Source organism: Grammomys surdaster, unplaced genomic scaffold, assembly GCF_004785775.1.
Source record: "Grammomys surdaster isolate TR1022 unplaced genomic scaffold, NIH_TR_1.0 125769, whole genome shotgun sequence".
NCBI lineage: Eukaryota > Metazoa > Chordata > Mammalia > Rodentia > Muridae > Grammomys > Grammomys surdaster.
This window is the reverse complement of record NW_021620600.1, coordinates 2,321,345-2,334,986: the sequence shown is the minus strand read 5'-3', so window position 1 is coordinate 2,334,986 and position 13,642 is coordinate 2,321,345. Positions and strand designations below refer to the sequence as shown.

Sequence of the window (13,642 nt, the reverse complement as noted above, 5' to 3'; positions counted from 1 at the left end):
GAGCCCCTCCAAGTCTCAGTTCTTTAGTAAATCTGTTTTGACTCTGGAAAAAACCAAAACCAAAACGACCTCATTCAAATCGAAAGTGGCAGCTAGGGCTTTGGCTGAGAAGGTCCCCTGGCCAGCTGTAATGCTGGTCTTTCATACCACTCTGAGGTGTGGGGACTGACTGGAACGGAGCACACAGAAATTCATCCCATGCAAGTGTGGAGAATGGGAGGGTAAGCTGCCTGAGGGAGCGTGGCAGACTGTGTCCTTAACTCTTCTTGGCATCTTCTCTCTTGGTAACACCCTTTCCAATTGTCGTACAGGCCAAGGCTTGGGTTATATACATCTGTAGTTACTTTATGTGCTGGGCACACCTCCATGAAACAGTCCCCTCAGTAAGCCCCTCAAATTAGTCAGTTTAAAGGTGTCAGGGCCCTTTTACTATTTTGCATAAGAAGTGTACATACTATTAATTGTTGAAAAGTCTGTGAAGTGACTCTTTTTTGAGAGACAAGAGCGGAAAGGAAGTGGGGTTTAAGGGCAGAACCAGTTCAGGCCAGCTGCAGTGGCAGTCAGGAGATAACAACAGCTTGGCAGGCTCAAGTGGCCGACTCTGAAGTGATAAGGCTCAGCAGACACGAGGCTTTCACCTGCCTTTTGGCTCCTTGACCTTTGAAATTATGCACATGTATAATTTTGCAAAAAAAAAAAAAAAGTTATCTCTCCATCAAAGTCGCTGTCACCCGGGTGGAGCTAATAAGCTTTGACCTGCAGCCTGGAGATGGTGATAACTAATGAGCAACAGGACACTGGGGACCTCTCACTTGGGGCTAGACACTAAGTGAAGGGCCTCACACTTATTAGCTTATTTAATCTTCCCAATAAATCTGTGAGTAATGCTACCGTGCCCATTTTACAAACGAGGACGTGAAAGCACCATCAGATTAAGTCCCTGGCCCGGGATCTGAGCTCAGGTGCTTCAAAGCTACGGTTTGAGCTCTGAATGTTAAACTATTCTTTTTCTGTTAGATTTTTTTTTTAAAGATTTTATTTATGAGTACACTGTCACTCTCTTCAGACACACATCAGAAGAGGGCATCAGACTCCATTACGGATGGTTGTGAGCCATCATGTGGTTGCTGGGAATTGAACTTACGACCTCTGGAAGAGCAGTCAGTGGTCTACACCGCTGAACCATCTCTCCAACCCTTATGATAGATTTTTATTTATCTATTCACGGGAAATGGAAAGTTGTTTGTTCCGCAAGACATTTTCCCTTCTCGCCTATGTTACTGTTTCTACAGGAAAACTCCATATTTAGATCTCAGGATATGGAGCTGAAGCCTGTAGCGATGGTCTTGGAAATAAGTCCCATAGAGCCAGTTATGTCCAGGTGGCTTTCCTGTCAATGTCACATCTTTTTCTCTCATCATGGCTGGGGAGTGAACTAAGGCCTCCGGTCATGAAGGCAAGCATTCTACCCAAGGCATATCCCCAGTGCCAGCCGTCACGATGGGCTTTTCTCCTGTGAGGTTCCTCGGGTGAACAGTGAGTTCATAGTGCTATGGTCCTGTCCCTTAGAGACCATCAGATGGTTTCTGTAGAACAAACACAGGCGTGGGCGGGCTGGGTAAACTGCTCAAGGCCACACAGCCAGTGAGCTTCAGTAGTTGGGATCGGAATCCAAAGAAGCAGAGTCCAGAGTCTGTGCCCTGCTGGACAGCTCTGTGATGCCAAGGCTAACTCTGTTACCCTCAGAGGCCCGCTGAACACACTTCTCTCTGCTCCCTACTCTCTGAGTTTCAATGTAGAACAGTAAGGACCTGTTGGTACAAACAGAAGTCCAAGGATTTGTTTGAGCTTGGGTGCCCGTAAGAACAGGTGCTGGAAACTGTCAATGGATAAATCCAAACTTTACAAGAGTCTGGCTTGGAAAGGTAGGGCTGCTATTGGATTCCTCTTCCGGGTCAAGCCCCTTTGCCAAGCATTATCTAAAGGGGCGTGGGCATAAGTCTCTGTGTCTGAAAACCTCAGGTTTCTGGTTAGAAAAAAGAACTCAAGTACTGAGAACTGTCTATAAGGAAGTGTGGAGTGTTACAGCCACCATGAGACCTAGGTCAAGGTAAGCAAACAGTTTTTCTACTTTACATACTTGACTATGACACACATCTTAAAAAATGAGTTATTCGGCTGGGTGTGCTGGCACATGCCTTTAGTCCCAGCATTCAGGAGGCAGAAGCAGATGGATCTCTGGGAGTTTGACAGTCTGGTCTACAGAGTGAGTTCCAGGACAGAGAGCCAGGGCTACATAGAGAAACCCTGTTTCAAAAAACCAAAAAATAAAAAATAAAAAATTGCCTTATTTTTTAAAAAACAAAACAAAAAAACAAGAGTCTTACATAACCTACCTAGGTTGTCCCCAAACTTACTATGTAACAGAGTGTAGTTTTGTAGTGTTTGGGTTTCTACTGTGATAAAACACCATTGGGAGGCAACTTGGGGAGGAAAGGGTTTATATTGTCTTACATTTCTGGATAACAGTCTATCAGTGAGTGAAGTCAGGCAGGAAGCTAAGTAGAGAAGGAATCTGGAAGCAGGAACTGAAGCGGAGGCCATGAAAGAGTGCTAATTACTGGCTTGCTCAGCCTGCTGTCTTATAGGAGCAGGGCCACCCAGGGGTGGCATCACCCACAGTGAGCTGGGTCCTCCACCACCAATAAAGAAAATTCATCACAGGTTGCCCACAGGCCAATATAGTAGGATCATTTTCTCAATTGAGGGTCCTTCTTTCAAAATGAACCTGGCTTGTGTCAAGTTGACACAAAAACTATAACCAGCACAGAGGATGGTCTTGAATTCGTGACTCTGCTGCCAGTCTCTCTGGTGCTGGGATTCCAAGCATACACCTCCACATCCAGTGCTTTTAAAGGTTTTTAAAAGTGAACATTATTGGGCAGTAATAGGTATTTCTCAGTTGTTCTTTACTTAGCTCCTAGAGAGGAAGATGTTTTAGAGTACTGAAGGCCTTTGAAGTCTATTGACATCTAGTGAGGCTGAACTGATACCTGACAAGAAGGCAAGTCCATTTCTTGACTACCACCAGCATGTGGGTGAGCCTTGTTTGATTTGCTCATGCTTACTGTAGCTGGTGCACTAGGACTTAGGTTTGCAATTTTGCTATTTATTCCTGTAGTAACAGGTAAGTAAAATTTTATACAAAATTTACCTGTACTTCCAACTTTACCCACTCCAAAGGAGTGGTGGCCAGGTGGCTGGAGAGGCAATTCATGCTGTGTTGCTTTGGGAGTATGGGAGGAGCTCCTATTTTTAAAGACAGGGTATTGCCATACGGCCCTGGATAGCCCAGCACTCATGATAACGATTAGGGTGGCTGGAAATTTGCAGTATTCCTTCTGCCTCTGCCTCCCTAGTGCTAGAATTACAGGTGTGCCACCCTGCCTGGCAAGGGGCTGAATCTCAACTCAGTCTGTCACACGTAGGTGAAAGACTGTACTAAAACAAAGTTTTGTGACTATCAAGTTTGAGAACCACTAGATGGCAAGGTTCCCAGTCTCTTCGGTGACTAATCCACATCCAGACAGGGAGGTAAATTACACACAAGGCTAATCACGCCTTAATCAGGTTAAGGTAATGCCCCAGCTCTGGTCAGTTTAAGGGCCGAAAATAACTAAGACTGTCCTGGCCTCCAGAACTCAAACAGCTGAGTCTTGAACAAGCTAAACTGGGAAAGGGCAGAGGTAACCCTGAGGAGTCCCAGGCAAGACCTGACACCGGAGACAGTGGATCTAAGTTTAAGACTGGCAGCTTTCCAACCTGGCTCTAGTGTATGCAGCATAGGAAGGTACTTCCCGGGTAACCAGCAACCCATGACCTTTGCAGAATGAAGGACGTATCACAAAGTCACGTAGTGTGACTTCAGACTTACCTTATGAACCTTAGTTAGTTGTATCAGTTTCTTTGCAGAAGAAGGCCAGACACGCTTCGCAAACCACTGGCAAATTCCAACTGTCATTTAAGTCGGTTAACTCAGTTAAGACTTAACTATTTGTTTTATGTGCATGAGTGTTTTGCTTGCATGTAAGTGCAACATGTATGTACATGTTGGTGCCCACAAGAGACCCCTGGAACTGGAGTAATGAATACTTCAGAGCTGCCATGTGGCTTCTGGGAAACAAACTTGGCTCTTCTGCCAGGGCAGCAGCCCTCTTAAGCACTGAGCCATTTAACTCACTTCTCATCTACAGCCATCTTCAGGGTCCTCTGCTTCACTGGCTGCTTTGAATAAGAAGTGAGATCCGTAGTTATGTGTTCTGGACAGGGCTGGTTTATGAAAGCAATGTTAACTCCCATTACCACCCAGAAACTTGGGGTGATATTGGGCTTTTCAGTGGTTTAGAGTTTTTTCTTTACACTGTTTAGGAATGTTATCATTGTGTTGCCTGATTTATGTATGTGCACCACATGCAATGCTCACAGATCAGGACTTAGATTCTCTGGTACTGGAGTTATGAATCAACAACCACGTGGGTGCTCGGAACAGAACCTGGGTCCGCTACAAGAACAACAGTGCTCTTAACTGCTCAGCCATCTCTCCAGCTTCTAAAGTTGATTTTAAAAGAGCAAGCAAGCAAGCAAACAACTACGCCAGGTGATGGTGGTGCTTTAATTCCAGCAGCACTTGGGAGGCAGAGGCAGGCAGAGGCAGGCAGAGCTCTGAGTTTGGGGCCAGTCTGGTTTACAGTTTTCTGTGTAGCTCTGGCTGTTACAGAACTCACAGTAGACTAGACTGGCCTCAAACTCAAGAGATCTTGCCTGCCTCTGCCTCCCAAGGGCTTCTGGAATTAAAGGTATGTGCTGGCTAAAAAATCATTTTTAATTATGAGTGTGCATGTGCACAACTGCAGGTGCCTACAAAGGTCAGAGGTATAGATTCCCCTGGAGCTGTGAGTCACCTGATTTGGGTGCTGGGAATTGAACTCAGGTCCTCTGGAAGAGCACTGTGTACTCTGCTAGAGCCAAACCTCCAGCCCTGAAGTTCATTTTAAAAGGATCCCAAAGCTAAACTAGTTAGTATGTAAGACAGACATAACGTAGAAGACCTCCCTCCCTTCACTCCTTCACACTCCTGAGGCATGGTCTCATAAGGGTATTTTTTGGAGATAGTGTCTCAAGTAGCCCTTGAACTTGCTATGTAGCTAAGGAAGACCTTGAACTTCCAATTCTCCTGCCTCCAACCTCTCAAGGGCTTATATTATAGGCCATTACCAGGCCTAGGATGTCTTTTTTTATGCCAGTGGTACCTGGGATTGAATTTAGGGTCTCTGGCATGACAGGAGGGTGCTATACAATGTACATTCCCGCCCCTGAAGTGACCCTGTCCACTCAGCTTACAGGGCTCCATTTTCCCCCACCTTCCTAGTCCAATTACTTCAAAGCATGGTAGATTCTGGCTTGCCTGCCAGCCCTTTACTTAAATTGCTACTACACACACACACACACACACACACACACACACACACCCCATATATATATATATGATAATATATATCATACAAACAACTTTATACTCAGAACTTTTCTTCCAACTCTTCCATGCCTAACACATGGTGCTCAATTTGTTACTTGGGTGTACAAAGCCATTTACAATCAGAATTAAAGCCACTTTTCCAAGCCAGGTATGGGTAGCTCAGGTCTGTAACTGCAGCACTCAAGAGGCAGAGAGAAGACTGTAAGTTTGAGGCCTCCTGGTCTCCAGTGAGCTTCAGATTAGCTATAGCTATATAGTAAGACCACCTCACATAGAACAATCAGCCCCCACCCTGATACCCTTTCCAGGCTCTGCCACACCCAAATCTCCAATTTTAATATACTTCCTTGTTGCCTAGCAGTTGGGAGTCTTTGAAAGGGCTCCTCCCTAAAATGACTGACTTCCATTACAAAGCTTTACCTTCAAGGCTTAGCTGGAGTGTTTTTGATGCTGCAGCTCAGACAGACCTGGGGCTCTGGATCCTCCTGTTTTCACCTTGAGTGCTGGGATTTCAGAAACATTCTATCCTGTATGGTAAAAAATTTTAATGGTGTCTACCCGTTTCCTAAACTTGTCTTTTCTTTCTCAAGCTCTTTTATGAGTGTCACTTCATTTTTATTTCTTTGAGACAGTCTCATTATGTGGCCCTGGCTGTCTTGAAACTCGCTCTGTAGACCAGGCTGGCCAACTCAAGAGCTCTATGTGCCTCTGCCTCTGTGATTAAAGGTGTGCCACCATACCTATCGCTGTATTATTTTCGCTAACACAACACTCCTGTTTTGCTTATGTTTGCCTATCCCAAGACATCATTTCAAACCATTTCTTTCTTTTTTTTTTTTGGCTTTATTCCAATTACTCCAAGTAAACTGTTAGTAACATTTGAAAAGCACTCTGCCAAGGTATAAAGTGATAGGGCCTCTCTTCCTTTTCCCAGTTTAGAGTTTATGGAGGACATGGTCTCCTGTACAAATGCTGTAATAATCAATGATAAGCTGGGTGTGGAGGCACAGGACATTAGTCCCAGCACCCTGGAGGCAGAAGCAGGTGGATTCCTGAGTTTGAAGCCAGCCTAACCTGAATTAATGATAGTTAGGCTACACAGAGAAACCCTGTCTTGAAAAAAATAAAAATAATCACTGTGGAGTCAGATAATGGTAATGGCGGTGGTGGCAGCGGCAGTGGCTTAGGCACGGTTTAGGCCTTTGATCTCAGTGCTCTGGAGGCAGGAGTTGACACATAACAGAATGGGACATTCTGGTTCAACAGCACAGGTGTGTATTACCAATGCTGGAGTCACACTTAGGCTCTTCAGTGACTCTACAGTGACCCACTCATCAAGACAGCAGCAGTAGCAGTTAGGACTCCAAGAGAGGCAGGTATGAGAAACTTTCTTTATTTCTTCTAAACAGGTGAAAATAAGCAATTCTTATATTTCTCACTTGTAAGATTTTTAAATTCTTAAAAATGCAATTTTTTCTTTTCAAAGCACATGCCATCTTTAAAAAATTCTCAGCAATATACATTTGCACCCAAGAAATACATGCAGCATCATTGTCGCCTGACAATGTCCCGCACTGACCCGACTCCCGCAGATGTGCCTTCTACTTGGGGACTCAGAACCCAGGCTTCAGTGCAACACTTATTTCCGTAGGAAACACAGGACCTGGTGTCTTCTGACAACTGCTTCCTGATGGCTGGCTGCAGCATCCCTCTGCCTTACATAAAGCATTCTCTTTAATGTGCTCAAGTAAGGAACAACTAGAACTCAGTAACACTTCAGGATCCCAGTGCAGCTCTGAGGAGGGATACTTAGGGCTACCCTGTGCCACAAACATAGGGAAAAAATTTACCCAGAAAACAAAACTGAAAAAACTCTTAGATTTTATCAATGCACCCTTTAAGTATTTTTTTCTTTTAATTATTTTTTTTTCTTAAATTTTGAAAGCAGCTTAACGTGAATGAAAAGCAGTTCCTGAGTAACTGCGTAAACAGTCTTTAAATACATATACATGTATACATACATATATATTTCCAACTTAGCTCATTTTGGTTCTGCCTTAGTTTACCTCCCCAGAGTTAGGTGAATCCTGTCCCTTTTTTCAGTTCTCATGTGCAAGTACAACAGCATCAGCTCTGGGAGTCGGCGAGCTGCAGATGTTTCCCCGGTGTGAGCATCTGCTTGTCCTCAGCCAGGTTTCCAGAGTCACTGCAGGTCAGTTTTTTTTCAACCCACAAAACCTGTGAGCACCATGAATGCTTCACGTCTTCTTCATCAGGCGCCGGGATTGCCATGAGTGGAGCTTGTTGTAGGCTGTCTGCAGCATCTCTTCTATGTGACTTACCAGCTGAAAGAGACAGGGAGACACTGCAGTGAGTAGTCAGGGAAGCTAATACTTCACAAGCAAGCCTGGCACACACTTTCCAGCACATCCCTCAGTCAACAAGGCATGTACAAACCCTCAAGCAAAGGTGCAACCACACACTGCACGCACAAGATATAGGTGGTAGGTGCAGTGCAGGATCTGGACCTGCTGATCTGGGTCTCGATGCTATGCCTGGCATTAAGCAGCATGAGTACGTGAAAGTGCCCACTGCACCCTAGGCCGACGTTTGTGCAATGAGAGCCAAGCCACGCTTATTTCTCAATTTATACACTGGTTAGCTGGAGAAGGCCAGGACAGCAACGGCAACACTTTTTCTCTGTGAGATGCTCAGTCTGGCTTGAACTTTTAGCAGCCTCCCTGCCGCTGTCTTGAGTGCCAGGATCATAGGCACTCACTGTCACACCTGACTCAATGCTAACCCTTTACTACTTTGAAGAGTTCTGCCTTCGTGGGTCTAACAAAAAGTCAAGTCAAAGGAGCACACTTGAGCAACTCTTGAGGTTAGAAAGCCTTGGAATATGTTTTACGTGGCTACAGTAAGAAGGCTTTTATCCTTCTGGGAGGAGAGGGATGGACTTGGGGTGCTCTAAATCCTGTGGCAGGTCAGTGATTTTGATCTAAGAGCACTTGCCTAGACTATGTAAAGTGAAGATTCAACCTTCAGCAACCCCCACTTCTAGTTCCCCTTTTCAGGGGAGGAGGATGTGTCATTAGCTTTGTCTGGAAAATGTAGCAATTCCTTTCTGCTCGACTGGTAGCAGCGGCTTTGCAATACCAGTGAGATGCATTTCATATCCTATGATATGGCTACACACAGCCCGTGAATCCTTAGCACAGTGCTGCAAACACAAGGAACCGAGGTGGCACCAAGGGTAGAGAAACTGCTCAGTGTTCTTAGCCTGCTACAAGAGACACTCAAGGCTCACTGGGAAAATCCTAAGTGGTGAAGATTTTGCTAAACCCCATTTTTGATCATCCTAGTTATAGCTAGATGTCATGTGTGCATATACCATTCATTTCTCACAAAGTTGGTTTCTTTTGAAGAAACCTCTACATTTGTTCTAGTACTTCTTGGAAACAATACTAAAGACCTTGTGCAAAGCAACCTCACTCCACTACTGGCCTTACTGCTATAAAGCACCATCCAGGGACAGTCCTGCTGCCTATCACTAACATTTTACCTGTCTGTCACTGCCAGGTTTGTGAATGCCACTCAGTTTTAACAAAGTAGTAACAGATTTTAAGGACAATATACTTAATAAATCTATCAAGAAAAACTAGGAGGCCAGAAGAGATGGCACTTGGAGCCAAGCCTAACAATCTAAGCTTGATCCCCACATCCGAATTGATTTGGCGAGAGAATTGACTCCTACAAATTTCTTCTGAGTGTGGCAAACACACACTTCCACCTTGCTTCAACACATTACATAAAATAAAACAGAAAGAAAAGCAGTGGGATGATTTTTATAAATGCTGGTAGGAGGCACTGGTATGCAGCTGGATAGGGCACTGAGAATATTTTCACTAACTGGCAAGTACTTTTTTTTTCGAGACAGATCTCATTATGTAACTGGGGCTAGTGTAGTGAGAATTATGGAATTTTGGTTTCTTTAAACAAACAAACAAACAAACCCAGAAATATTATAGGAATATCTTTTTGCTTTAATCCCAGGGGTGCAATACAGGGTTGCTTGGCCTCAGCTAACTGATTTGCCTCCAGCTCTAGCAGAGTCACAGTTTTGTCAACTGCAGATATAGTTTCCGTGATTGTGTGATGTTGGAATTCTGGGAATTTCTCAGAGGGTATATAACTGCTAGGGCCTGGGAGGTGGGGTGGAGGGTTGGCTGTGGTTTGTTAGTAGTCATGCTCAAGAAACAAGATAGATTCAAAGACCTCTATTTCTCTCTCCCCTCCAGTGATGGGGAGGGTAAGACTGGGGACAGGGAGGGATAAAAGGGTGGGAAAAATAAGAACCCACAAAGTATCAAAAGTCAGCTACAGGCTAGCTAAAGTACATGTACTTTACATACTGTTTTGAAAGCAGGGCATGTTTTAAAATTAAAAATAGAATACTGAGCAAAGAAAAGAACGATGTACTTGTATATATGAGAACAAAGTTCATCTCATCATTCGACAGAAAGAGGCAGACAACTGGGGCTTACATTTGTGCTTAAATACTGCCTCCGAATTTTTTCTTGGAATGGGCAGAGCTTTGTAACTTGGAACCGTTCCAAATTACTCTTCATTTTCACTACCTAAAAAAGACGAGAAACAACAAATTATAGAGCAATTGCAAAGAGCCTGTGGGATCCGAGAGAAAGCCTGTCTTGTCTTCTAAGAGGTGACTTCTGTTAAAATGTCTATTTCACTGCTTACCCATCTTTACACTTGTAACTTATGTCCCACATGGTCATGGGAACATCTTTTATTCAGTAAATAGTTGTCTCAGTCACTGTTGTAGTTATGTGAGCATAAACATATGCAGAGTCAGTTCTACTGTTTTAAAATTTCTCTTCATTTAATGTGAACTGACCATTTTAAATGGCCACACAATGTTTGACTTGTATGAACGAACCATGCTTTCTCAGCCAGTTCTTCTCTAGGTATTCGAGCCTTTTCTACTTGTTCAGTCTTTCATGGTGACACAGGGACAACTTCTCTAGCTAAACATTTATACATATTTTAACCTCCTTAATGCAAGTTTTTAGTAAATAAGCTTTTTATTAAATAATTTTTCAAAGCCTCTTGACTGGCTTTGAAAATTTATTCTTTATGCATGTAAGTGTTTTGCCTGCAGGTATGCTGTGTGTGCCTGTTGCCTTTGAGGAAGGCAACTATTGGAACTAGAGTTACAAGTGATTGTGAGCCACCACGTGGGTGCTGGGAACCAAACTCAGACCCTCTGCAATAACTGCTCTAAACTGGTGAGCCATCTCTCCAGGTCCAACTTTAAGGCAAGTTTTTGTTTTTTTCCAAGACAAGTTTTCTCTGTGTAGCTCTGGCTGTCCTGGTAGACCAGGCTATCCTCAAACTCACAGAGATCTACCTACTTCTGCCTCCCAAGTGGTGGAATTACAGGTATTTGGCACTATTACCTGGCACTTTAAGGCAATGTTTTAAATGAATTCTAAGTAAGGAATTGTGGAAAACAGACTCTCCTCATAGCAATTCAGCATTACCAATCATTCTGAGTGTTAAATGTTCTTTAACTGCAATCTGAGTGAGTCTGAGCTTCCTGGGTCCACTCTGTCTCCTTTGTAAGGGATGAAACCCAGGATCTCGCACATGGCTTGCACTGCAACTGAGCTAACAAGTTCCCCTTCCTTCCCCACCCACTTTGGTGGTACAGGGAAACAAACTGGGGCTTCTTACCTAATACTCAAGAGCTGTATGTATGTTCAGCCTTTTTAAAAATTTAGTCTCAATATGTAGTTAAAGATTTGTTTATTTTATATATGTTAGTACACTGTCACTCTCTTCAGACACACCAAAAGAGTACAAAAAATTCCATTACAGATGATTGTGAGCCATCATGTGGTTGCTGGGAATTGAACTCAGGACCTCTAGAAGAGCAGCTAGTTGGGCTCTCTCCAGCCCAAACATATATACATATATATATTTATGATAGGGTATCCTTACACAACCCTGGATGCCTTGAACTTTCTATGTAGACCACACTATCTTCAAATTCAGAGTTCTGGAATTAAAGGCTTTCGTCACCATCCCTGGTTGATGTTTAAATCCTTTTTTTTTTTTTTTTAAGTTGTATTTATATGAGTACACTGTTGCTGTCTTCAGACACTAGAAGGCAGCATCGGATCGCATTACAGATGGTTGTGAGCCACCATGTGGATGCTGGGAATTTAACTTAGGACCACTGGAAGAGCACTCAGTGCTCTTAACCACTGAACCATCTCTTCAGCCCCTGATGTTTAAATCTTGAACTCAACATTTTATCTCCTCTTTTTGATTCTGATTCCAGCCGGCTCGTTTCTTGTGTTCTCTAGAGTACTGCTTGTTAGCTCCCCTGAGTGTTGTTTTATTAAGTAATGCATTTTTAGACAGGGTCTCACTGTGAAGCTCTGGCTGGCCTGGAGCTTACTGCCTGCCAGTCCCCCAAGTGCTGAGATTAAAGATGTTCAGTACCCCACCTGACACTTCTGCCCATTGTTTTCAAAAAACTTTTAATCTTGTCTCCTTTCTTCTTTTGCTGCTGAGTGAGTCCTGGACTTCGAGCATACTAGGCACATGCTCTGCCACCAAGCTTCACTACCTGTCCTGTCTTTCCCTTAATGTTTGCTCAAAGAGCAGTTTATATAGGGAAGCTAGCATTACTACTGATGCTACAGGTATTTTTGTTAGTTGTTCTTTAATAGGCAATAGGAGTTTTAAATTTTAGACATGTCATGCTAGAACTTGGGCTGCAACTTAGTGGCAAAGCTCTTGTGCAGCATGTCTGTATCTCAAAGAATAAAAGAATAAAACCCAGTGCTGTTTGATGTCAGTTTTTACTTGTGATTTATTTTTATTTGATTTTAATCAATAAAAATTTATCAAACAGAAAGCTGAGTCTGTTTTCCAATTGTTTATGGTCTAGAGGTGGAGTGTTCTAAACTGTATGCTCAGAGTTATACAACTGCCATGGCTCAATTTCCTAATCTATGAAATGGGCATTATGATCAATGCCTTCTCCATAAAGACACAGGAGGCTTAAATGATGTATGAACACCTGACAGTCATACTAAGCTGGCACACGGTAATGCATGTTTACCTTTCAGTCATTACCACAGTAGTTGGTTGGGAGTATTTAGAATCGGTTCTAACCTTTTCTTCTAGGAATGGTGTATTAACAGGAAAGCAAGACCAGAAATGCCGCAGAAGCTCTCCAACAGCCACATACAAGTGCTTCAATTCAGACTGAATATCGTTTGGCACCATCTCTGCAAAACAGAAGAGAGCCCTAGGGCAACAGCTACTCCCATAGTCCTAAAACCGACCAAGCTAGGCGCTGAATGTAAAGCTCAGCAGTGCAGTGTACGCACAACTTGAAGGAGGTCCAGGTTATCACGCCCCAAAACTTCCCTCACACACCCAACAACTTTCAGCAAACTATCTCAACCCGTTAAAGAAAGATTAATACAGCGCTGGTGAGGTGTCTCAAGCCCAGCGACCTGAGCTCAAGAACTTACACAGAGGAAACCTGACTCTGCCAAGTTGCTTTCTGACCTCATATGCTATGACCTCCACTTGTGCCATGGCATTTGACGATTTCCTCACCCCCAATAAAGAAAGGTAATAATTAAAAAAAAAAAAAAAAAAAAAAAAAAAAAAAAAAAGACAAGCCAGCACAGCCTTAGCATTTCTTTAGCACTAACTGAAGCAAAGAGAAAAAGGGAAAAGGTGGCCCACCACGTACGGTTTACTGCTTGCTGTGCCCCTCCCTGCATAAGTGCTCCTCCAGGTGACAGGGCTGTGATGGTGCTACTAGCAGCACTGCTTGAGAGAACCTGCAAGAAACGAAGTCAGGAACTGACTTAGCTCCCTCTGACATCTGCCTTAATAGCTGTTTTACTCCCATGCAAATACATTATGCACAGCAACCAGAATGAACAACTTTTCTTGAGGCTAGAAACAGTCTGTCAAAAACCCACCTGCCAGGAATACAGTAGACCCCATAACAGAACCTTAAAGAAAAAAAAAAAAAAAAAAAAAAAAAAAAAA

The 13,642-nt window shown here is 43.5% G+C and overlaps 1 protein-coding gene across 1 annotated transcript in view; it reads right to left on the bottom strand.

Annotated features, from left to right (window-relative positions):
* Window positions 1–6,908: 6,908 nt before the first annotated feature.
* Gtf2h1 (general transcription factor IIH subunit 1) overlaps window positions 6,909–13,642 on the bottom strand; it is a 25,890-nt gene continuing 19,156 nt past the window's right edge. Inside the window, exons 12-15 of the mRNA XM_028788986.1 lie at window positions 13,338–13,428; window positions 12,746–12,861; window positions 10,084–10,176; window positions 6,909–7,881 (exon numbers count right to left, since the gene is read on the bottom strand). Coding sequence (XP_028644819.1) covers window positions 7,795–7,881; window positions 10,084–10,176; window positions 12,746–12,861; window positions 13,338–13,428 — 387 coding nt within the window. The 3' untranslated portion in view covers window positions 6,909–7,794. The remainder of the gene's footprint in view (window positions 7,882–10,083; window positions 10,177–12,745; window positions 12,862–13,337; window positions 13,429–13,642) is intronic.